At 41.0% G+C, this 26,954-nt stretch overlaps 1 protein-coding gene across 2 annotated transcripts in view; it reads right to left on the bottom strand.

Moving 5' to 3' along the window:
* LRP5 (LDL receptor related protein 5) overlaps positions 1–26,954 on the bottom strand; it is a 117,169-nt gene that overhangs the window by 69,059 nt on the left and 21,156 nt on the right. For both annotated transcript variants that reach the window (XR_014568127.1, XM_083756101.1), the window contains exons 2-4: positions 14,702–15,098; positions 3,493–3,690; positions 1,811–2,007 (exon numbers count right to left, since the gene is read on the bottom strand). Coding sequence is in view for 1 of the 2 variants with exons in the window: in XM_083756101.1 (XP_083612227.1) it covers positions 1,811–2,007; positions 3,493–3,690; positions 14,702–15,098 (792 nt within the window). In the remaining variant the exon portion in view is untranslated. The remainder of the gene's footprint in view (positions 1–1,810; positions 2,008–3,492; positions 3,691–14,701; positions 15,099–26,954) is intronic.

Raw genomic sequence — 26,954 nt, 5'->3', positions numbered from 1 at the left:
AAACTCCGTTTGCACAATACAACTTGTATTTACTAGTACCAAACACAATTGTAGCAAATATATCAGTCTCTCCCCTTCCACATACACATATTCATAAGGCCAATCCGTTTTTAAGTTGTGTTTTATTATAGTTGATTTTAACACCTCCTGGAAATAATCTCACTGGATTATGGCAACAAAAAGAAAGGCAGCCAACAATACAAAAGGGGGTAACAATTCATGTGTGCCAAGAAAATCAGACGCCAATATTCTGTGCACTCCCAGATTATCACTGCCTTGTGCGTGGGACATAATCAGACCAGCAATATGCAAGAACCATTTGGGGGGAGGTGGAATCCAAATCCGATCCTAGTCAAGAGACAATGGCATCTCAGCTATTTCTAGGAGATGGTATCTCCATATGCACCAGGTTTTCCTCACTACTGGCCAGAAATACTGTGACCCAAGGGCGGGACATTCCCTCAGCTGAGAGAAATGTCAAGAATTTCAGAAAGCACCACACAACCCCATCTGGAACGCTAGGACGAACTGTAGCAGTGCACATACTCAGTGCATTTTAGTGATGTCTTGCACCTGTTTCTCGGCTAGAGCAGATCTTAAATTCTTTTGTTTACTCCACAGTGCTTTGCTGTCAACCTATCTTCCCTATTCAAAGTACAGCCAGTACCACATCCAGAGACCAAATATTTCAGGTTTATTAGATTCAGGACCCAAGGGTCTGCTAATACTTATCTCTAAATCATGAGCTTATTGTCTATTTCCCAATAGCCTCTACAAACTACAATATTCTGAACAATGAAAAGGCTGCAAAACAAGACCACGTAGTACCATATGTTCCATATTTATTTTTATTTTACACAGAACTTCCACTGATGAAAGATAGAGGCTCCATCTACGTGGATTTGAGCTCCTAAATCAACTGCTGCAAAGTTTCTCAATAGCTATATTGATACCTGGCATTAGTAATATTCAAAGTGGAAAACAATTCCTTAGAACAACCTGTTTAAAGAATGGCAGAGGTGGTACTATGAACAATCAATTTTAGATAAAAGCCTGAGCAGGAAAAATAGCTTGGAAATATCTTCAGAATAAAGAAATTCTATTTATTTGACTTTGCTTCCTAGCACAAAAGCTAGGAATCGCCTGCATTAGCAATCTGTGCTAATCTTATCTTCTGCTGTTCTGCTCCATAAGGTTACTTAGAAATTCACTGCATCCCCACAATAATTAATAATTATAATTAACTGACTATACATTGTTGCCTTTCTAGGCTCTGCATTTGGTATTCATTTGTATGGCTCTAGCTTGTCTGATCCCTCTGACATCAAAGCAGCTAAGCCAATGACAGCCAAAGAAATTGTGACATCACCACCTGCAAAGCGCCTCTGAAACATCCCTGACATCAAGAGGTGGAAAAAATGGAGGAAGTTACTGAAGAAGTCTAGACGTCAGAGGATGAGATGTTGCGTGCAGAAGAGCTTCAGCTTGCTTCCAAGCAATTCTGAGCTCGTTGGCTATATACATGCTAGTGTTCAGTAAACATAGAGGCAGAAAAAACAGTTGAAAGCACCATGGCACGTAAGTCTGTCAAATCCAGTATTTGAGGACATGATAGTTAAAACTCACACAGCCAAGCTAAATTTCTGCCTAACCTGCTATTCATTCACAATGCTTGCTAACATCTGCATCAAAGAGATGAATCATTTATGTTCTCTCTCTGAAGTTCCTGGGTGTTCTCCCAAAGTCCCAGATTTAAAACCACACCCACTCCACATGCCTAAACTACAGCAAATAAATGTAGGAAACATACAATACGGCTGCCTTTCAGGGCTCAAAACCTGGATGTCCATTGGCGAGTATAGTGCACTTAGTATTTCTCTCCTTTTCTCTCCCGTCCTTTTGTTGCAGGCATGAATGGAGCGAGTCTGCCAGTCCGTCCAGTACAAAGTATCCCCAGCCAGCGTCAGTGCAAACGGGTGTGTGAGGCTACCTTCCACAACTTTTTGCCTAGATTTGTGGGAGGAAAAGCATTTTAGTTGCCATAACGATTCCATGAGCCAAGATGTGAGCTCCTTAAAGGCTTCAGTCAAGATTTAAATAAAAGACAACTAACTTCCATAAACAGCAGCACATCAGTTCACCTAGAGCAGTGATGGCCAAACTCAGCCCGCCAGCTGTTTTGGGACTACAACTCCCATCATCCCTAAACAGCTGGAGGGCCATGTTTGGCCATCACTGACCTAGAGCTATCCCAACCATACTTCAACCCTCTCTGCTGAATCATCACACATGCAAAAATATATACATTGAGGCTGCAATTTTATTTTATTTTAAGGCACATGGGTGTGCAACCATTTTTCTAAGCCTTCAAACACCTTGCTCTTTTTGTAGCAATAATTAGTTCCAGCTGATTTCTGTTACAGTAAATTCAAGCCACTATGCAGAATGCGAATTGCTCTGGAACACCATCAAGCCAGTAACAGAAGCGGGTGACTGTGGCAGCCTTTGCAGCATAAAAGGTTTACTTCTTTCAAGCTTATTTAGCACTACCGAAACTAAAGCACACTCAGACGTGAAAACAGCCTGTTTGTATTTTCCATTACTGCTCTGAAATAATTTATTAGTTTGTAGTACAATATGAAAAGCAGCTTCATTTCGTGATGCAAAGGAATTGAGTTGACCACAGAACATGGGCATGTACTGCACAATGTTCAATGCCCAAGGCCAGGGATTTCTCAAAAGAGCCCATAGGGGGAAATCTAGAGTATCTCAAATCACTGACAGCAATGCCTACCAGGAGGAGCAGACAGGAATTCTGAATCTAAATACTGTTACACCGTACAGGGCCGCTATCCTTGCTTAACGCAGTGGTCTTGAGGAGGGGTAGAGGGTTCCCAATATCACACTTGCTTCCTAGATCCTTTCAACAACATCCCTTAAGCGTGTGATACAAGCTAACTGCTAGTTGTTGCTTTTTACAATCCAAGTGGCAAAATACGCCAATCAGATGTTCTGAACTATAGCAACATTACTTTATGGCAGCATTATTTTTTAAAAAGCAACCCACTGTCAAACATATCTTCCTTTAAAAGAGCAAGCACCAGTAAGTCTGAACACAATGAGAGTTTTGAGTTTCATAGCAAATGTTGTATGGTTTGATGATGAAAAACCTTTACAGTGGTACCTTGGGTTTGCATATGTCTTGGTTTGCATACATTTTGGATTACAAACACGTCAAACCTGGAAGTGCGTGTCCCAGTTTGCAACCTTTTTGGGGATTAGAACCCCCCCCCCTTTGGGGGGGATTACGAACAAATTTTGTTTGGAGGCCCCACTGGCGAACGTGCGCCTTGGGTTACAACCTGTTTTGGTTTACAAATGGACCTCCAGAATGGATTATGGTTGTAAACCAAGGTACCACTGTAGTCAGACAGTTTGAGAAACGTAAAATTTATGTGAGGAGGAAAGAACACGAACACACATGCCACATACCTGAAAGAGCCATCCAGATTTGCTCTGTGAATGAAACTCAGTTTTGCATCAGCCCAATAAAGCTTTTGTTCCTCAAGATCTATGGTGAGTCCATTAGGCCAGTAAATGTCAGAATCCACAATTATTTTCCGAACACTGCTGTCCATTCCAGCACGCTCTATTCTAGGTGTCTCCCCCCAGTCTGTCCAATACATGTACCTAGAAAGTATTAAAAATACAAGTGTTATGGTGGCGGAGTAGACTCCTGAAGTTCACGTGCCTCTGAAATCTAAAAGGAAAAACCGTCAGAATATCAAAGGTTCCTTTAAAACTCGAGCACCATCTGTTTAAATGTTATACCTTAACTGACTGGTTCTAGAACAAAGTGATGAACCTGCAGGCCAACTTGCAGACCTCTACTTCCTTCAGTATGCCTCCTCCCCCAAGAAAGGTGACCACGGATCCTGATAATGTTGCCCACCCCTGATCTAGAAGAAAAAAAGTATTGCCTAGAGTGCCCTGAAAAATTGACTTGAAAACAGACTCTCCCCCCCCCCTTTAAAAATCTCTGTGTATTTGCACAATGGCTCTGGTGGAACCTCTAAGCTTATGTTAGCACAGATTTCATAAGATGCAAATAGCTACATGCTGCACTCAATCTTCCAATCTACAATTTTATTTTCAGTGGCGTAATATAAGCTCTTCCATGTAACACAAAAATTAATATTGCACCTGGTTAAACAGAAGAGTTGAGCAACAACTTATTTATTATGCACTTCTGGCAATTAATCAGAGACAACTGAGCCAAACTGACAATAGCACAAGAACCTAAATTAAACTGGTTTATATATGCCAAAGAATACAGGTGCAATGGATACAAATTATATACAAACAATAATGTCTATGCATCACATTTCACATCTAATTTTATAGTAGTAAATTACCTATTACTAGGCAGCATGCTGACATTAAGGATACAAAGATAAATGTACTGTATACTAGCAATAAATTCATGCTGAGGCGGATTTCACACCCTTCCTCTTAACCTTAAGATACCACAGCTATGCAACAGGGGACAATATACTTTCCATTCAGGAATCAAGTGCATGGACTTTTAAAACCTTAAAAAAACAACAACCCAGGAGTGCTGTTCCACAAGAAGAGGGTTTTTTCATTTGTTAGCTTGTGTTTATGCAATACACAATGTTCCTCCGAGATACAGAGTGAATAGACAGGTGCAGAAAGAACAACAACTCTCTAAAAATTAAACATGTCAGGAAAGGAAAAACAAACTCTGAGAAAATGTAAATGATTTCTAGGCTGTTTCAAATTTTCAACTGGAGGATCACCTATAGACTGAAGACAGACACTTTGCTAAGTCCAAAAGTGAATGTGAAGTTCCTTCTATACAAAAGTAATTTCCTCTCCTAACGAAACAAGGTTCATCTACCCAGCATACAAGAATACAACATAAACAGCAAGGCTGTTAATTTCATTGTACACAGGTTGTACATTGACAATAAAGATATTACAGTGGTACCTCGGGTTACAGACGCTTCAGGTTACAGGCGCTTCAGGTTACAGACTCCGCTAACCCAGAAATAGTACCTTGGATTAAGAACTTTACTTCAGGAAGAAAACAGAAATTGTTCGGCAGCGATGCAGCAGTAGTGGGAGGCCCCATTAGCTAAAGTGGTACCTCAGGTTAAGAACAGTTTCAGGTTAAAAATGGACCTCCAGAATGAATTAAGTTCTTAACCTGAGGTACCACTGTATCATCATCATCATTATTATTATTGGTCTACTTCACTGTTTTGTTTTCCTTACATGAGGAAAACGTTGTTGTTTTTAAAAATCAAGGACTACTTAGGTCCTGTGAAGAAAATTCACCAACTACTTAACATTTATACTCATTGTTGGCATACTGAGGTTGTGGTCGAATCAGTTTGTGAAGCTTTTCCAGAAAGTATTGTTTAAAAGGCCATACAATGGAATGCTAGGTAAACACATCAAAGTGTTCCTAGTTAAGGTCAAACATCCCCAAAGACAATAGGAAAATCAAAACATAATACCAAATCCTACACAATTTATTCAGCTATTGTAGTCTACTTACATTCTTTTCCAAACAAGTTGCGATCCAAAGCAGATAAAAGAGACAAGAAAAAGGCATAACCGTTTGATATGGAAACACTGTCATTAAATGCACGGGGAGACAATGCTAGTACAGGCCATTAAAACGTAAATGCCATACCAAAACATGCCAGAGGAGTGCACCCCCCCCCCCAGTCTGTGAAACACGCTAAGAAAAGCCAGGACATTCTGGAAGACTGACATAATTGCAAATTTAGTTAAGCAGTATGGGAAAAAATGCCAACTGAGAGTCTTTTGAAAGCAAGGCCATAGTTAACTAATGAATTGTTCCACTAGTGAAGGAGAGAGACACAAGGAGTGCAACGTTTATTTGTATTTTATTTATTTTTTGGGTGTCTATCCTGCCATTAAGGGCATCTACCCTCAAAAAGGCAACTTTTGGATGCCTAATATCAACAAGGACAAAGCATGAATAACTCTTCCCGTCCCCCCACCCCACCCCGGCCCAGCTCTTGTGAAACTTGTCTGCAATAGGGCAAACAAGTTCCACCAGAGGAGCCATGAATAATTTGCAATCAAATCCGCTGTCATTATAAATGCCCTTCTGAGTACAGATGGATTTAAATGTTGCACAAGTGTTTGTTTTTTCTAAATCGATGTTGATTTTTCAGATGCAGTCGATCCTTGCAAGGCTCAACCCAGTTTGTTACTTCAACCTCTAAAAACAACCCTTATTTCTGATTAACAAAACATTAGATGTATGTATCTTGTTGGAACGCTGAAAGTGGTTCATGTAAAAGATTACTGTGTCAATGAATTGAAGAGCCAAAGATACATCTACAAAGCGACAAAGGAATTAGAAAAACACTTAGTGCGAATAACCAGTATTTCTATGAGCAAGTTCCAAAAATACAGCACATGCCATTAAGCTACCCCCATGAAACCTGGCACACAGAAACTCATTAGTTCATCTAAGGGAAATGGGAAAACGAGATGGAAGATAACATTTTTGCTTCATGGTAGTTCAAGCAGAAGAACTGGAACTTTTGGCACATAAATCAAGGGAGTTCTGATAGCCTTTAGCAGTTTCACTCCAGGAAAGGCAGTTGTGGGAGCAAAGGGCAATGACACCACTTTCCCCAAGGATGGATATTTTCCTGCATAGCTCCAGAACAGGCAGGATAATTGTTCTCTCGTACAGGGCATTGTCCCATACTGTCTCTCCAACCCCCCCCCCCCCAGATCACCTAACACCATTTTGCAAACAACTGTGTGACAGATTCCACTAATGCATGTGCAGGTTGATCTTGGGAAACATACATGGAAGTGCAGCTACGATGCCATGGGAAGCATTTATATATAGACAAGCTCCTACCAAAGTAGGAAGCTTCAGGCCCCTCTTCTCCCATATTTGTTGTTTAGTCGTTTAGTCGTGTCCGACTCTTTGTGACCCCATGGACCAGAGCATGCCAGGCACTCCTGTCTTCCACTGCCTCCCGCAGTTTGGTCAAACTCATGTTCGTAGCTTTGAGAACACTGTCCCAACCATCTGGTCCTCTGTCGTCCCCTTCTCCTTGTGCCCTCCACTGTTCCCAACACCAGGGTCTTTTCCAGGGAGTCTTCTCTTCTCATGAGGTGGCCAAAGTATTGGAGCCTCAGCTTCAGGATCTGTCCTTCCAGTGAGCACTCACGGCTGATTTCCTTCAGAATGGATAGGTTTGATCTTCTTGTAGTCCATGGGACTCTCAAGAGTTTTCTCCAGCATCATAGTACAAAAGCATTAATTCTTTGGCGATCCGTCTTCTTTATGGTCCAGCTCTCACTTCCATACATCACTACTGGGAAAACCATAGCTTTAACTATACGGACCTAACTAGGCTTTGAGAAGGGGGGGGGGGACTCTAGGACCCTGTCAAAGCCCTCATGCCTCCTTCCCAAAGCCTAGCCCCTTACTTAGTGGGCTGTGAGATGGTGCCCCCTGTGCTCAGCGCCCAGTGCATACACACAGTCCTGGTGGGTGCAAAACTGATCTCCAAAAATAACTCTTATAAAAGTGGTTTATTAATGAAGTAGTAGAAAGGTATAGCGTTGTATCCAATAGTGTCCCTCCACTTATGGAAGGCACTTTTGATCCAATAGTGGGAAGGGTGGGCAAGGGATTTTAGCCCATTTCCCCATTCCCATTTGCAGCCACTTCCCCATTCCCATTTGCAGCCACTTCTCCAAAGGCTCAGAGTGTTGAAAGTGAAAGAGGATTTGCAAATATCACACTAACACACTTTAGGAGCATGTAAGATTCTGTTGGATAAAGAATGTCTAGCCAGCAAAGGGACACAAAGGGATATAAACCCAGCTTTGGATTGTCAGGTTGTGGGTAGAGTCTCTTAACGGCTGTACATGGACTATAAATATTAGGTGAAAGTTATTATTTATCCCTTTCTTCATTGTTTGGCTAAGCTAAACAAGGCTCAACATGCCATGCTCAGTCTACTTTGAACATCCAAGAGGGCACAACCCACAAAGGTGGACTGCAACAGAACTATCTCCCATTCAGACATATACTAGAACCAGCAGCACAGTTATTTTAGACTCTGGACTTAATGGTTTAACAGGGGAGAGTGTCTCTTCAAACCTTAATTTGTATTAGTTCACTTGCTCCAAGGCCAGCATCACTCCATTGGGGAGGCCTCCTGCTCATTCTGAGTGGGGCCCAGGACCTCTGCCTGACTGTACCACTAGATATAATCCAGTGCAGAATGAAGTTCTAGGTCTGCTGCTTTAAAGCCTAAAATGCCCCACCTGGGAAACAAGACTGAATTTGCACACTTCCTAATTCTTGGGCCCAGTGGCGTAGCGTGGGTTGTCAGCACCCGGGGCAAGGCAAGTAATTTGTGCCCCCTAACCCGTGGATTTGCGCCCCCTAACCCTAACCCCCAGATGTTGCGCCCGGTGCGGCCGGCCCCCCCTGCACCCCCCACTCTAGGCCACTGCTTGGGCCAATTAGAGCTATTCAAGACACAAATAACATGGTACTCCAGAGCTAGGAAACCACACCTCTTGCCAAATACAAAGTATCTTAGCATTTTAAATTGGAAATCCCTGAAAGGATTGTTCAAGCAGATAAGCCACAAACAAAATTGTCATCTTTATTTATTATTTAGGATGCACCAGGCACTGTATAGATATTTTTAAAATATATTGCTGAGTAACTGCCTACAGACTCACAATCTTTTTTTAAAACAAACAAACATGAGAAACAGAGGGGAATTGCTCAAATTTTGCCCAAGCTGGGAAAGAGTGAAAGTTGGATAGTTCAGTTGGTAGAGCATGAGACTCAATCTCAAGCCCCATTCTTGCATTGCAGAGGTCTGAACTAAATGACCCTTGTGGTCCCTTCCAAATCTGCAACTGTACACTTCTATGATTCTATGAAGGAAAGCATTCAAATTAACCTAGAAATATAAAACAATACAAAAGAAATCCAAGCACTACATCAAGAGGGAAATGAGTAAGACGAGCTAGGAGTTTTTAATAATTTTTACAATGATACTGAGAAGAGGCCAAGTGAATATTTAAAGGAAATTGGTTCCACTCATAAGAGTCCAAAATTTAAAAAAAAAGATTCAGAGAGAAAAACAACAACATGAGTGTGAGCGTTTAATAAGATTCATGTGTGGTGAAATGGAGGGACCAAGACAAGAGTCAGAAACCAACAAAAATAGAAATTTACGTTTGATAGAAAATAGGGGGAGTCAATGAGGGAAAGCAAAATAGGTAAAGTATACAATTATTATTGTGTAAAGAAAGTAGGATGACATGCAAGAGTCAGGAATAGTATCAGTAAGTGTTATCATACTCCCCCCTCCATGTCACATGACTCATTTGGAGGAGACGTGTAAGTTTTGGGGCGGGGATGGGGGAATGTAAATGATATTAATTTAAGAATGGTATAGCAAGCACTATCTTAATCCTGCATTGTAATTTTGGAATTACTGAAGTTGGGCTTCAATATCCTTCTTTGCTATGTGGCTGGATATAATTTTTGTTCTTTTTGTAACTTTTTGTTAAGTTGAAAAAAATAACCAAATCACTTGTGTTGTTATTTTGTTTTTGTTTTTTAAAAAAAAGAATGGAGGCAATAGGTCGAAACTAAAAAAACCAACCAGGACGGCTGACGAACAATGAAGGCATTACTACGCCTTGTCCCACCAGTGAGGGGCACAGAATAAAGATACAAGAAATTAAATGCACATATACTATTAAGGAAGAACTGCTTTGGGCTTCCAAAACTGAGTTCATATAATATCAGTAACCATACATATTAAGCAACCTCGGGATAATCATAACTACATTATGGCTTACACATCTGCAAGGAGGTGGTAGGTTTTAAATCAAAAGCTGGAGCAAGATGAAAGCCTAAGGCTGGGCTCCAAAGACTTACATTAGTAATGCCATGTGGGATTTTTTTATTTCCTTCCTTGAACAGCAGACGTTCACCAGAGCTTATCAAAACCTGCTTTTGAAAGTCCCGTCCCCCGCCAACTTTCAAAAGCAGTTTACCATGTGTCAATGGGGGACCGCAGTTCAAGAAACCTAATCCCAAAGTCTTCTTGGATACATGAAAACCATTCTGCACATCAGTGGATCCCAGCCAAGGAGCACCACATGGTAAGTCCTTTAGCAATATGGTAATTTGCCACTGCACTAACCAAGGGTATGTGTATAAACAGTACCTCACCAGCCACGGGGGCGGGGGGAGCTTTTGGTCTCTTGCCTCTTCCAATTTCCTGGAGTTGTTGAGGTAAAAGGACTACACATCAGCCATACGAATCTCATTGTTCTAGATAATTTGTTCATGCCAATGTTAGATTATAATCAGACATCTGGTACTGCAAACATTGGTCTAGTTCGTATTTAAACCATAGGCTAAAACAAACCATTGTTTAATGCGAAGTAGCAGTACACTAGTGCATGCTGCTCAGAAGTTTACTGAAACTCCTACTACTTTGCCATGTTGTCCAAAACTGTGGTTTGATTCCCTCCAGAAGCAATAATAACCAAGGTCTCTTCAAGGCTGACAGTTTGTTGTTTGGAGAAAAACCAAACCACAAGCCCAGGTTTAGATGGCATGAGAAGCAGACCCTGGCTTGTTTTCTCTGTGGTGAAGCAGCAGGAGGAGTTGGGAAGGAATGATGCCGGAACTTTTTACATGAAAGTGAAATTTTAAATTTGTTATAAATTATGGCTTAATGTTACATGCCATTGAAAGCACGGAGTAAAAAAATACTGCAAGAGAGATTTTGTGGTGTAAGTGGGTGGTAGAATGTTGAATGGTATTGATCCAGCTCTGCATGCAAATTCCAAACAAATTGCCAGAAGAACTTCATGGAGAATTATTCATGCTCTACATTTGCACATGAAAAATAATAGTACTTTAGCAAAAGATTCCCCACCCTGAACTAAAAAATGTTTGTTCATAAAAAAGAGCATGTTTCTGTGCTAATTGACTTGTTTGGGTTTTTGTTTTTTTGTTTTTTTAAAGACTTTTATTACACTATATTTCCTCATAATGAACTTCAAATTTTCCAGCCACCATTGCAAAATTTGAATTCCAATCCTTTAAAAAGAACAGCAAGGGTACTCATATCAAATGTTTCCCACCAAAATCTAAAAGGTCAAGTGTTGAACGTCTTGCAACTAGAGAACTGAACTATTTTTAATGGTGCATTGCAGGTATTTTCTAACCACCCAACAAAAAAGATATTTTTGCTTCATACATCTAGAGATTAAGACAATAAAAATCACAAGCAACTTATTCAGTCTTGTGTTGTAAATGCCCCCTGATGAATTCTAAGATTACTATGCTATGTTCTGTCTTTCGCAATAAAGTAATACAGAGTAGTACTCTTGACAAGGCAAATAACTTCTAACAGTAGGAGTCTTCACAACTACCATGAATAGCACAAGTAGAGACAACAGAGAAAAAGTGAGGCAGAATGAAACAATTGCTGCAAAATAAAATCTGACCAGGATGGAAACTTTGATCTGTTAATGGAATTCCTATCAGAATGTTAAGAAACTACAATAACTTGAAGAATAACAGATATTCCGCTCATGTATAACTATTTTGTCAATATGCTCACAACATGCCTTTTGAAAAAGATGGGAGGGTGGCAAGAAAGCATTGGGAAGCCACCATCATCACAAACAAGCCCCCGATTTTAATTGTGGGGAAGTGCCAACGTCCAGGACCAGGACCAGTCCCCCCCCCCGACTTCCAGTCTATAAATGGAGCTGGAGCAAGAGGTCACATTTTTGAAAGAGGTCATCCTCTCAAAGTCAAAAACAACTTTATAAAACACTTGAGTAACAGGGGAAGGCAAATTTAGAAAATACTTTGCTGAACAGTAACTTAGCTCACTACTTACTAGCTATCAAACCATTTTTATACAAGGACAAGAGAACTTGTCCTTCACATTATATCACAGCCATAGCATCAAGGGGTATTAAATAAGTTAAAACAAGCATCCCTTCTCTCCTATACAAAAGAAATTTCTAGTAACCAGCAGCACAGGGCAACCCACCAAACAGGACACCAGACTGAAAAATGCCCTATACTTGGCACAGATAAATGACAAATGTTATGGATAGCAATGTGAGCCCAATTAGTGGGAAGAGTTATGAACATCCCCCAGTCTGGTCATAGAAGTAACAGTACAATGACACAAAGGGAAAAAGAGGTAGCTTCAAGCTGCTGCTTAAATTCCTGGTTTCATGGCCTCATGAGAGGCATTTCTAAATGTACCTTTTACAATTTCAGTGTCCTCCCTACACAGATCACTCCCATGTGTCAGATATCTAACTGGAGTGGGAGAGGTGTTATGGGATTCCCTACTAAGGAATGTCCATCATCCCCCCTCCCCCTTCTCCAAGTATCCTGCCTCTTATTGAAAACATTATAGTTAGGCTGATTAATTTTAATGAGACAACTCCCAGTTTTAAGATTGTTTTGCCTATGACCAGTCTCTGGGTGTTGCTGTTAGCTTTGGTGATGTAAGCTGCACTGAGCACCGTTTTTAAGGTGAGATATAAATATTTTAAGTAAACCAAACAGTCAAAATGTATCATTCCTCAGAAACCTGTCTGGAAATTGCGATTAGCAAATCCCTGAAGCTAAAGATCTAAATCTTTACAGTCTTGGCTATAAAAGCTAATGGCTCTACCATCTAGCTGTTAATGGATTCCCTTATACTCTGTATTTGGGCAAAGATTCATATGAGAGCTTATATAGAAGAACCACACTGTTCACTTAATTCTTGTTCATAAGTGAAGCTTTCCATCCAAAAGAAAACAAGCATGCAAATTCCACAGCAAGATGGTAATCCATCACAGGCCTTTTAAATACTTACGTGAAAATACTTCTTGATTCCTGCCATTATATCCCACATCTATAAACACCAAAACTTTTATAAATAGTAGGTACAAGGCAGGATGGGAAACTGTATTGGGCAAAGGACTGGCAGTCACCTCTTGGGTCTTTTCCTAAAGGACACTTTAGCTGAAATTAAGGTCTCAGAGCCAGCACAAAATGCAATGATGCCAGATTAGCCAGTTCAAATAAGGGGGCATTTTGTTACTGCTTCCCTGATGGCTGGTCTAGAAAAACCATTGTTGTTGAGAGAAAAACAGAATGAAAAGCCATCCTAAGTGGAAAAGCCATATTTGGGAAACAGCTCTGCAATACAACCACATTTATTAAGTGTGGTCAACCAGAACACTGGGATAATCGAGAATTCAGAAAATTGGTAGCATCATTTCCATATGGCCACACTGACAATGAACTGCAATGTGGATATGAATGAAGCCAGTTCATACAAACTGAATATAGTGCGTCTTGCGTCTGAGTAAGCACACTTTAGATTACACTACATATGTAGTTGCACTCAACTGCGTTACGTTTATCTGAACTAGTTCTTGAACAGCCTTCGAAATCCGCCACGCGCCAGGCACATTTTGCACCTAGCTACTGACCACATGCAACCAAGTGAAGATGCCTGGGCACCAGGATGGCACCTGACATCTCCGCCATCTGGAGGTGCATGCCCGGGGATCCTTGGATCTTGACTGTTTTCACACATTATCAACACATCCTGCAGAATTCTATCCATGATATTTTATCTGCACAATCAGAATGAATTTCAGCAGCCAAAAAGTCATATTGAAAAATAGGACTTTTGAGCTGTCTGGCCCAAACACGGCGACTAGGCATTCCGCTTAGCTATTTGGCGCCTAGCTTATATATCTTAGTATCTAACAGTGTTCTTGAACTCTTTTTATGCTCTGTGCCTGAACCAAAATGTTAGAATACCCTGATGGACCTGGATCTGAAATGAAACCAAACTCAACTACTTAATTGTTTGGCTTCCTGCTCATACTTCTTCCAGCCTTCTGTTCATTTATATTACAACCTTGTCAAAGCTGAGATTGCCTCTTTTACCAACTGTATCACATGTAACAAAACAATGCATTTAAGGTGCTAGCGGAATGATCTGTAACAGTTAACCATTTACCCCAGCACACATTTATCAAAACAACTGGGGGGAAATTGTGCCAGGTAAACAAAACCTCAGTTTAAAGAAATCTCTAGCTTGCAGATACCTGGCTGATTCTTTCCCTACGCAGAGGGTGCTTTGGGGTAATAAAAATAAACAGCCTCTTTTACTTGCTAGAGCTTACAGAGCATTAGACACCTCAAGCCATTTGATGAATTTGAGAACTCATTAAAATTTGCATAACTGAACCTATTGTACTTTTATACACAAAACTTCATTAAACACCTTTAACTGGTCATGTTAACTGGAGATTAAAAAATTCATAACATTCGGCTTTTAGGAGAAGCCTAACTTGGAAAAATGAGACTGTTTTAACATTTTCTTTGGCACTTTAGTCATGGCATTCTTCCACGGCCTGCCATTCCTTCACAAGATGTATTTAAATCTAAACGTATGTTCACAGAAAAATACCTTGAGAAAATAGAAACTGAAACGAGATTATATTTTTTGTAGAGACAAAAAAAATCCTATCAAAACAATCATAATCCTGCAAACCAATGCAAAAAGTTTAAAGAAGGGATGTTTACCCATGAGCTGGATCCAGGGCTATTGCTCTTGGCTGGTCAAGGTCTTGCCAAAAGAGAACTTTCCTAGATGTTCCATTGAGATTAGCAACTTCTATCCTATTCGTTTCAGAGTCTGTCCAGTACAATTTTTTCCCAATCCAGTCACATGCCAAGCCATCTGGGGAAACCAGACCTGACACGATGACGTTCTGCACCAGGTTCCCAGTTTGATTAAAATAAGTCTGCTTGATGGCTTCTTCGCTCACATCGGTCCAGTAAATAACACCCTGTGAGTACAGAAAGTCCACTGCTGCAGCATCTTCTAAGCCACTGACAACAACAGTTGATTCCATCTTCACTCCTCCAGCATCCACCAGTCTGACATCTCTCCGGTTGGCAAAAAGCAGGAGGGGAGATGCTATGGAAAGGAAGAACGATAAAGTGTTATGTATGGTAAACCATCACTTCTAAAAACAGAGCAGTGATGCCTAAGCGCTATATTACATCTTGGGATTTCCGTTCAAGTAAAATATTTGTTATTTGGCATTATTATGGCTTTTAGCACGATGCCACATACAGTGGTGCCCCGCAAGACGAACGCCTCGCAAGACGGAAAACCCGCTAGACGATAGGGTTTTCCGTTTTGGAGGCGCTTCGCAAAACGAATTTCCCTATGGGCTTGCTTCGCAAGACGAAAATGTCTTGCGAGTTCCTGCAGGGTTTTTTCCCTCCCCCCCTTTTTCTAAGCAGCTAAGCCGCTTATCAGCTGATCCGCTAAGCTGATAAGCTGCTAAAAGCCGCTAAACCGCTAATCCGCTAAGCTCTCAATGGGCTTGCTTCGCAAGACGAAGAAACCGCTATACGAAGAGCCTCACGGAATGGATTAATTTCGTCTTGCGAGGCACCACTGTATTATATTGTTTTTAAACATTCAACAAACTTTGTAATCATTTGGTAAAAGAAGAACACTGCCTCCAGACATTTACTGCCTTTAATATTCTTTGTGCCCCACCAGTTTTTTAATCAATTCCAACTTAGTTTCAATTTTTTTTAATAAGTTTGATAAATTAATGCCCAGGAAACAACTCTGAAAGCCAGAGTAAGTGGAAATTTACCAACCACCTCCAGGATAAAGACAAAGTGTGTATTTTTCTCTCCACATGATTCCTACAACTGAATACCTCCAAATTCAATTTACTCAGTGACGAACTGACTCGCTTTTCAAGCAGGACTTTTTGTGTTTTGCTTCAACCACCAACTAATGACACTACCATTAACAGACCTGAAATTGCTTCCAATCTGCCACTGGGCTAGATTCAAAGTTCTTGTACTAGTATGAACAGGTTAGGCCCCGGATATATTAAGGACAACCTTGCTATGCACGTTTCAGGCTGGACATTTTGAGAACATTTTGTGGGGAGAACACTAGTGGTTCCCCATAGAACAGAAGCACAACTCATGTAAACAACAAGTCATGTCTTCAGTATTGTCAGCCCACCTGTTAGGGTTGCTATATTTCAAAAAGTGAAAATCCGGACACAAAATGAAGTTTTTGAAAAAAGGAAATTTGCCATATGCCCAGATTTTCCCAGAATCCCAGAAGCTATTTCTGCTTAGACACTGTTACTGACTGCCGTATTCTGGCTAAGTCCAGGAAATTCCGGGCATATGGCAACCCTAACCTCAGTGGAACTGCCTCCCATTAGAAGTCAGGCAGGCACCGTTCCTGCTGCGTTTCAGATGCCTAGTTAAAACCACTTTATTTCAGGATGCCTTTGAATCATAAATGCTTCTCTGGTGTTTTAAATGATTTGATTTAAAAAAATATTTCTGGAGTTTTGAATTTCTTAGGCTTTTGTGTTTTAAGCGTAATATGCTATGCATTTTTATCGCCGTAAACTGCTTTGGTGAAAAGCAGGATATAATTTTTAAACAACAACAACATTCTTAAAGAGTCCCCTCCCCATAGCCAGGCACTAAAAGTTCATCCACACACTACAGCAGCAGGTAGAGTATTTTCTATGCTTATGATAATATTTTATTCTCTTTTTAATTATGCTATATAAATGTGCATTTTATATTTGACTTCCTTTAGTAATGTTTCCTTTTGAAATGTTAAGGGTTTTTTTGTTGTTAACTATTCTGCATTAAATGTGTATTCTGTAGTTTACCTCCTTTGTAATGAATTATTTTGAAATATTCAAGGTAATATTTTAGTTTCCTGTTAATTATGTTGTTTTGGATGTACACTTTGACTTTCTTCAGCAATTGTTTTATTTTGGATTATTTTAATTGTTGTTTTAATGTTCTGGAGGAGACTCTTGAGAGTCCCATGGACTGCAAGAAGGTCAAACCTATCCATTCTGAAGGAAATCAGCCCTGAGTGCTCACTGAGAGGACAGATCCTGAAGCTGAAGCTCCAGTACTTTGGCCACCTCATGAGAAGAGAAGACTCCCTGGAAAAGACCCTGGTGTTGGGAAAGATGGAGGGCGCAAGGAGAAGGGGATGACTGAGGACCAGATGGTTGGACAGTGTTCTCAAAGCTACTAAAATCAGTTTGACCAAACTGTGGGAGGCAGTGGAAGACAGGAGTGCCTGGAGTGCTCTGGTCCATGGGGTGATGAAGAGTCGGACACGACTAAACAACAACAACAAACCCCTTTGAGACTTTTTTCTAAGAAATATAAAGTGGTAAGGAATGGAATAAATAATTAATAAATGTTCATGAAATCTCCAAAGACGTAACTTGCATGCACCATTATAAGGTGCATTAAAGGTAAAGGGACCCCTGACCATTAGCTTCAGTCGCAGACGACTCTGGGGTTGCGGCGCTCATCTCGCTTTACTGGCCGATGGAGCCGGAGTACAGCTTCCCTTGTCATGTGGCCAGCATGACTAAGCCGCTTCTGGAGAACCAGAGCAGCGCACGGAAATGCAGTTTACCTTCCCGCCAGAGCATTACCTATTTATCTATTTGCACTTTGATGTGCTTTCGAACTGCTAGGTTGGCAGGAGCAGGGACCAAACAACGGGAGCTCACCCCATCGCAGGGATTCAAACCGCCAACCTTCTGATTGGCAAGCCCTAGGTTCTGTGGTTTAACACACAGTGCCACCCGCGTCTCTTCCATACACCATTCTAAGGTGCATTAGTGCCATCTAAATCAGTCACTACTTTCAAGCAGGAACATACTTAGGTCACTGGTTTTTTTTTTCTGATACCACTGCAGATGGTGAGAAGGATTCCCTAGGAACATAGAAAGTCACCTTTTTCTGACTCAGGACATTGGTCCATTTAGTTCAGTACTGTGTGTCTGGCAATGGCTTTCTAGGGTTTTAAGAAGGGATCTTTCACAGTCTTACCTGGGCATGCCACAGACTGAACTTGGGACTGCTTCATGCAAGGAGATGACCAACTAATGCCACATATGTTACTTAAACATTACAGTTGTTCCTTGGTTCTCAAACGGAATCCATTCCAGAAATCTGCTTGACTTCCGAAAACGTTCAGAAACCAAAGCGCAGCTTCTAATTGGCTGCAGGAGCTTTCAGCACTCAATCGGAAGCCATAGAAGCCGCGTCGGATGTTCGGCTTACAAAAAAAGTTCGCAAACCGGAACGCTTACTTCCGGGTTTGCGGCATTCGGGAGACAGAACATTCAAATTGCAAGAGAACCAAGGTACGACTGTATATTCTTTTACAAAAGTTGTTCGACAGAGCAGCAAGCTCCAATGACTGATCAAGCAGCTAAATTTTAATTAATTAGCAAAAGCCAGCTTTAACTGGTAGAAATCCGAGTTTAGTACATATATTTATTTTTTCCGGTAAGATACTGTACACGGGAATGAAAAATATTTATGATGATGTTTCTTAACAGACAAATGGTTGCTGTTGGATATCATGTAGTAAGCAATGCTTTTTTAAAATCTCACTTTCGTAATATGCAAGTGTATTACATCAATTTAAAAAGCGTCCTGCAAAATACCACCTCCTTTAACCACACTACCTTGTAAATAAAGTGGGGTACCCATTGGCATGACTGTCTTTATTTAGATAGTTGCATAGAACAAAGGGGTGACCCCTCAGCATTAGATTGTTTCCTACCAATTACAGCAGTTAACACTAATGTAATTAACTTAATGGAATACCAATATTCCAGAAGAGGGCACTAACTGCTACAAACGGCAATATTTCATTCAGGATCTGCTCAGTTCAGCAGCTTTCTAATGTAATCCAACACAGAACATTTCTCTGGCAACTTATTTGTCACTTCGAGCCCTTCGAGCAATTCCACAAGTCCAAGCAACAGCTGCTAGATGTCTTTACTAATCAATTGCTGACTTTCCCCACAAGAGGCTTGTAGCTTCAGCTGATGTTTCAGACTCCTAACATGCATGGAGTTGAGATCCAATTCTTTGTTAGTGAACTCCAAGAACATCATCCAATACACATACTACAATAAAATATATACTACCATCGAACTGCTTTTCTTTATTATTGTTGTGATTTATTTTTTGTCTTCTAGATAAGTCACAAGGAAATGTTCAAAATGTAACACAGACAGCTTTAAAAAACCACAAAAAATATCAGAAAATGAGTTTTAAAAATGAAGGTGGGTGTTCTGCCATGCAACTTATCTTATACTGCAATACAATCTTATAACTGGGATTAATTAATATTTTGACTGAAATATTCAGGACTCGAATAAGAATTATGCATGGCTCTTTTGTTGTGCATTTGGCCTTGTACTGATGTTCATCATATGGTTAGGTTTCCAATATTCAGTCCATGTTCTCTTTTACATCTTTGGCTTAGTGTTACCTTTAGAATTTCAATTCCATGTATATTTAAAAAAACAACAACAACCCTGCAACCTTCTCAATCCACACTATTTTACAAGGCAATCAAATAATACGTAAAAGACGGCATCTGGCCATTTCATACAGAGTTCCCAGCACTCTAGCTGCAACAGCTCTAGCAGCAAGATCCAAGTTTGGTTGCCTTCTGAGGTTCCACCAAGTTCAGTGGAACCATCTCCCACGTAACTGTGCATAGGATTACAGCCTTAGGATTCCTTGGAGACCACCAGGGCAATTATCCCTGCTTAAAAGCAGTAGTTTGAAGGGCAGATGTGCCCCTAAGGAATCTTGCAGCTTTGCAAGTTTATAAAAAGAAGCACTGCCACAGGAATATGCAGCCACTTTCATATTAGGCTGGCAACGCTTTCTGAAGCATTCAAAGGGGAAGATGTACAGACAGCTGGCAAACCCCTCTGCAAGGTAGTGTATACAGTGGTACCTCGGGTTACATATGCTTCAGGTTACAGACTCCCCTAACCCAGAAATAGTACCTCGGGTTAAGAACTTTGCTTCAGGATGAGAACAGAAATCATGCGGCGACGGCGCAGCAGCAGTGGGAGGCCCCATTAGCTAAAGTGGTGCTTCAGGTTAAGAACAGTTTCAGGTTAAGAACGGACCTCTGGAACGAATTAAGTACGTAACCAGAGGTACCACTGTACATGTGTGCGTGGTTGGTTGTGAACTTCCCCTTAAACCAATGAGAAAATGATAGAGCATGTGTAGGAATAGAGCAACATATCTAATAAACTCCTTTCTGATTAATTATAGGAGGAAATCGAGGAGACTTAACACTATGGGGAGATAGAATCTTTGAGAATAACACAGGCTCTGAGCTAGCAGCAGTTATGGCAGAATAAGGATAAGTCAAGCTCACCACATACAGTTGCTTAGGCAAGGTGATGAACATGGGGTCTGGGGTAAGAACAGCTTGAGAAATGTCTAAATGAGGAACCAAGGAGCAAGACATGGCATAGTGTGCTGTGTTGTGGGACCAAATTTGCTTATCAGTCTGGAATAGCAAGGCAAAGAACTGAGGGAGAGGTTATCACCAAGAAGACAAAGATCTGGGAAGCCAATCAGAAACAAGCACTCCAAGCTGGCTAGAGAGATAAAAAAGGCTGTAATTGGCGAGATACAGGATGCAGGGCAGGGGTGGGGGAGGAGAAACACATGGAAAAAGGACAAAGTAAGTGCCAGAGATTGGGGAAGACCCAGGATTGAGAAACTAGCTAAAAAGTAACTAAGTGAAAGTGAGAGGCAGGAGGAAAAATATGGCCCATGGTCTGCCCCATGGGTAGGCCTTCTCAATCCAGCCTGCGGACGGTCAGGGAATCAGCATGTTTTTACATGAGTAGACTGTGTCCTTTTATTTAAAATGCATCTCTGGGTTATTTGTGGGGCATAGGAATTCATTCTCCCCACCCTCCAATATAGTCCGGGCACTCACAATGTCTGAGGGACAGTGAACTAGCCCCCTGCTGAAAAGGTTTGCTGACCCCTGATCTGACCAATATGTAAGGCAACTGGAAGTCACCTGAGCTAGCAAGCTAAGGGACCATTATGCATAAGAACCAATGGCTTTGCGTGTGTTGCTTTTTCATTTGTGCATGTTTTGTTGAAGTTGTAGCATAATAACATTTCAAAGTCATTTTGATCCCATCTGATCTATCACTGTTTAGTTCACCTGGTAGGAAGACTCCAATTTCATACTTTCCCCCTTCTGATGAATCTGAATGGGAAATTTTTTAAGAGGGGTGGCCATATTTGCATATAGACAACCTCCCCTCTCCCCACCACCTGGCAACCTAAAACAGCTAATCACCAACAAGCCACAGCAAAGCCAGTTGACAAATCTCTCCCAGCGTCTAGTGGTAACACCATAACTGGACCCAACAATGTCATCCACAATATTGGTGGTTCATTCACTTGCTCATCTTCCAGTGTGATTTATGACTTCGCCTGTCAACAATGCCCTGCTGCATTCTACACAAAATAGATGAACCTGTCTCCACATAGGAGTAAATGACACAAATCAGACACTGAAAATGGCACTTGGGAGAATATTTCAACTTCCCAGGGCAGGCCATAACAGACCTTAATGGAGCCATTCTGGAAGGGTGTGTGTGCGACATAAATGAGCTTAATTACAATCCATCAATAAATTCAATGCCATCACTTATGGGTTAAACAGAGACAAAAGATTTTAGCTCTTTTATCATGTGTTAAGTAGCTTTTCAATGCCAGGATATCTGTACTATCAATGATTGTTTTTACAATCATCTCAGCAATGCTGAGTAAATCCTCACCAATATGCCACTATTAAAAACCCATTGAACACATATTTATGCTGTAATTGTTTTAGACTCAGTTTTCCTTACTGACTTTTGACATTCACCTTACAATTTTCTCCTTTATATACCTGCTAACTAATATTTCACATCATGCATCTGATGAAGTGGGCTTCAGTCTCCTAAAACTTGTACCAAAACACATTTGTTAGTCTTTAAGTCTTTAAGGGAAGATATAAATACATGGTTCCTTTGCAAATCATACAAGCAGAAAGGATGCAGTCACATTGTCACAACACATGCTCTGCTGAAACTGAAGTCTTTGGAGTAATGTAGCATTTGTATCAAGAAACTATATTAGCTCCTTATAAGCATTTCATAGCTGTAAAGCGTGTTAAACAATTCTATTCCATCCTGTCTGTCTGTGCATTTAGGATTGAGCAATGCAGAAAAGAATCATATTCATGTATAAGGAAATGGAGATACGCTCAAAATGAAGTTACTCAGAGAAGTAAAAGATGTCCACACTAAAGGATTGCCCCTTCTACAGGCATTCAGTACCCAATGCCAAGGTACTGTTGCACACAGCCCAGCATTCCAAGGAAAACACACAGAAAAGCTTCCTAAAGGAAAAAGAAAATACCAGAGAGTAGGTAGGAAAATACCACATGGCAGCTACCAGGCCCTAAGCCCTTCTTCAGCAACATTCAGTTTAACTTTGAGGGGTACTAAGAACGCAGCCCAGGAGAGAGAAATGAAGCCTTTGGAACAATAACCAAGAACAAATTGGAGGCGGTTGATAAAGCCTGCTATGTAGATATGTGCTCCACATTCATTTCTGTCTGCTAACATAATGAAAAGCCATAAATTTGCTGAAGCATTTTCTTCCTGATGTGTGGTCCAACACACATCTAACATGGCAAATACTTGTGTCCATGATGAGCCAGCCCTATGCATAAAAGGTGAAAATCCTTTTATCTGCTCAAAGCGGACTCCAGCAATGAATATGGATGACTGTAATGTGTTTTGCTGGAATTCCATACCTGTCAATTCTTGTCTACTTTCAGGACAGAGGAAGCATTACCCAGACTCCTGTACGGGGGGGGGGACTGAACTAGATGACCTTGAAGGTCCTTTCTAACTCTTACAATTCATCCATGCTGCTGGGCGAATGTTCTGGTTCAAAAAAATAAATAGGTATCTGTTTCAGTGCTGGGGAAATATATTATGCCCTTCGGCAGGAGCATAGCCTTAAGGAATAACTTCTAAACTTTTAACAACTGCATAATCACTTGGAAAAGCTCCAAACGTCCCTAATAGGCAAATTCTGCTTGGAGAGGCATGGCACAAGGTGGAGACTATGGCAGAAGGGCACTTTTCTTTTCAAGTCACCATGCAGGAAGGCCACACACATGCTTGGTTTCTTCTCTGTGGAAAATGTAGCTAAGCAGCTTATTTGACACAAGAAAAATAAATTTTAACAAATGGGAGGATGTGGTCTGCTGCAAACAAGACTGGATTATTATGCCTTTGGGGTAATCAGAGATACATGCTCATACCTATTAGCTGCCTATTCAGAACACATCTGCATTTACAAAGAGGCTCAGACCCACATTTGCATTTAAAAACTACAGTTTGCAGAGGAAACGGGTATGGTGTATTATTTTTCCAATGCGTAAGATAACCTACTTGGAGATATAACTGAACAAGAAATTGGCTACCACCCGGTATTCTGGTTTTATGGGGTACAGCGTCTTGACAAGCTTGACCTCAGTCACCAAAGGGATGCCCAAGCAAAAAATAGTTGTTCAAAGATTCTTGGATATGGATAGGTCGCCAAGGGGAAAGGGTTTTTGAGTATTGTGGAGCAGCCAAACACCAATCAGTAGCCCCTGAATGACAAATACCTTCTATGGAGGAGAACTGTGCCTGAGAAAGATGCAGAGAGTTACTGAGGGAAGCAGGATTTTTTGGGGAGGGTGTATAGGGACATGGGTGGCGCTGTGGGTTAAACCACAGAGCCTAGGACTTGCCGATCAGAAGGTCGGCGGTTCAAATCCCCGCGACAGGGTGGGCTCCCGTTGCTCGGTCCCTGCTCCTGCCAACCTCGCAGTTCAAAAGCACGAAGTGCAAGTAGATAAATAGGTATACCGCTCCGGCAGGAAGGTAAACAGTGTTTCCGTGCGCTGCTCTGGTTCACCAGAAGCGGCTTAGTCATGGCGGCCACATGACCCGGAAGCTGTACGCTGGCTCCCTCAGCGGTCACGACTGGACCTAATGGTCAGGGGTCCCTTTACCTTTACCTTTTTCTGATATGAAAGGGAGAGGGACACAGCAGGGGGGGCGAGGTTACTTTTTAGGGTTTGAAAAAATTATTATCCTCCTAAGACCTAAGTCAGCAAGATTAATCTACCTTGTTACAGTGACAAATACATAGAACAGGTGGAGCCAAAATATTATTCTTCATTTTGGTACACCAGTGACATTTTGAAGAAAGCCTCAGCCATTCACATGTATGTCTTAAGGCTCAGTCCAAACTCCCACCCCTGCCCCTTTCTCCCCTCAGAAGAGCCTACTTCAAGGACGCCACCAGTGGGCTTTCAATGCAGTGCAACATTTCCAAGGAAGCATGCATAGGACTTCACCCCTAGTCATTCAAAAAGCAGGGAGGGGAGAAGCTTCTTTTATTATTTGGAATGACTACTTAACAAAAACATCTTTAGACTACTTTATGTTTTGCACCCAGCCCTGTTCCACTGGCAGCTACTACTGTAGAACACCTGAAATCCATTGATCACTAACTTCAAAAGATAGATTAAATGTTGATTTTCATGCAATGAACCTTCGTATTTAACCTGAGTTTAAACTTGTCGGATATAGTCCTCTAAAGAAAGGAAGACTACTCCTTTCATCCTGGAACAGTGTGTGTGTGTGTGTGTGTGTGTGTGTGTGTGTGTGTGTTTTGAATTCCTCACACGCAAGCACACAGTGGCATAGTAGGGTTTCTTTCCCTCCCATGGAAAAAAAATGTAGGTGTGAAATTAATCCAAAACAAGAAGTCAAAGAAACTTAGGTCCTGTTCCTTCCTCTTTTTTATGCCTAACCTGTGACTACAGCAAGTCACTTTTGTAGAATAAAAACTTTTGGAAAGGCAGCTTAGGTTTCATGAACCACTATGACTTGTGTTGTAGTTTCCAAATGGTATTAGGAATGGTCAAAGGCTACAACTTTTTCTTAAAATTATGTTTTCCCTATTCTGTGTCATCTATTTTGAATCTGCAAAACTCATTGTTGTATTATGGCTAGAAACACAATATGCAAAGGGTATAATCATATAACTATCTACTGCCACTGGTAATGCTTTATTGACTGTAAAATACTTTTTAGATCTTATAGCATAAGTTACTATAGAAATGCACACTGCTACATTAACAAAAGAAAGAGGGAGAAGTGTCCTACATTCAGTTCACAAGCAGGGGGTGGAAATACAGTACATTTCCTTGGCATTAAAAAACACACCAAACAATAAAAAACCCACAATGTCTTCTCCATTTCACCATCTTTTCTATTCACAAATTTTGTGGAAAAAACTCGAAACATCTCAGCTATCAATAAAGGCAGTTTCATTTCACTTTTTTATTCTGCATGTTGTCCACAATGTTTGAAATTTGGAGAAAGAGAAAATTAAAATTTATTTTAAGAATCATTTATGCACAGAGCTACAACAGATGTCAGAGTCTGGTTTTCACCCCTTCTTTAAACAGCGACAGCCTATACTTTAAGCTGGTTATTATATACAACCTCCTGTAGAGCAATTTCATCCATGCCTCCATCTCAAAATATGAATTATTTTTAGTGACAGTCTTATGTATGCCAAGCATTGTTTGGGTTATCATACTATAGTATAGCAAAGACAGGAAGACAGTCTGAACCTCTATCAAAGAAACTTAACTCAAAAAGGAGCTTGATAAGTTCAGCACCAAGGCAGAAGCTCTCAGACAGTTTCCCCACAAAATTTCTAGAAGTGGGAAACTATTCCCCCCCCCCCCGAATTGTTGCTCAGTTTAGACTGTCTATGAAGAGTTGCATAGTTCAGTGTGTGGTCCCATGAAAAAAAGAAAAATCCCCTAACATTTACCCAACTTAAGTCACTGCACACATTTAACAATTTCTTCTTGCACAATGGAACATCCCCTGCCTCTCCTCTCCTAAAAAGGTAAAGGTACCTATTTATCTACTTACACTTTGTGCTTTCAAACTGCTAGGTTGGCAGGAGCTGGGACCGAGCAACGGGAGCTCACCCCGTTGCGGGGATTCGAACTGCCAACCTTCTGATCGGCAAGCACAAGAGGCTCAGTGGTTTAGACCACAGCGCCACCCACGTCCCTTCTCCTCTCCTAAAAGGTAAAGGTACCCCTGACCGTTAGGTCCAGTTGTTACCGACTCGGGTTGTGGCGCTCACCTCGCTTTATTGGCCAAGGGAGGCGCGTACAGCTTCCGGGCCATGTGGCCAGCATGACTAAGCTGCTTCTGGTGAACCAGAGCAGCGCACGGAAACACCGTTTACCTTCCCGCCGGAGCGGTACTCCCCAAAGCAAATGGGGGGGGGGGCAGACACACGGGGAAGGAGAGGGGGAAAGCAAGTTCCATTGTAGGGATGGAAAGACATTATTGTGAGTTCAATACTTCACTGGATACAATCCAATGTCTTTTGTGTCAACAGGGGAGTTGATGGGGGAAGCTTTTTGAATTTTCTCCAACAGCAACTTGAAGCACTACAGACTTTGGCGGGGGGGGGGGGGGCGGAAATACCAGTGGATCAAGATAAGCTGGGATCCTTGCACACATAATATTTAATAATAGCTATTCATGAAAAAATAATAGTAAATCAATACTAGTTACTTCATAGGGGAGGGGCTTACAGTCTGTCTTCTTTTGAGGTGCTTTTGCAATTTTACAAGAATTATTATTATCATCATCATTATTATTATTATTATTATTATTAAAAAATTGATATACCACCCGTCATCAAAAGATTTCAGGGCAGTTCACAGAATAAAATACAAGATAAAACCCAAGTAAATGATTAAACCAAAACCTCGCCCTTCCCACAATGCAAAAGTCAG

Source organism: Podarcis gaigeae (genome assembly GCF_964106915.1).
Source record: "Podarcis gaigeae genome assembly, chromosome: 1".
Classification (NCBI taxonomy): Eukaryota; Metazoa; Chordata; class Lepidosauria; order Squamata; family Lacertidae; genus Podarcis; species Podarcis gaigeae.
The sequence above is the reverse complement of the archived record's forward strand: the minus strand, read 5'-3'. Positions and strand labels throughout refer to the sequence as shown.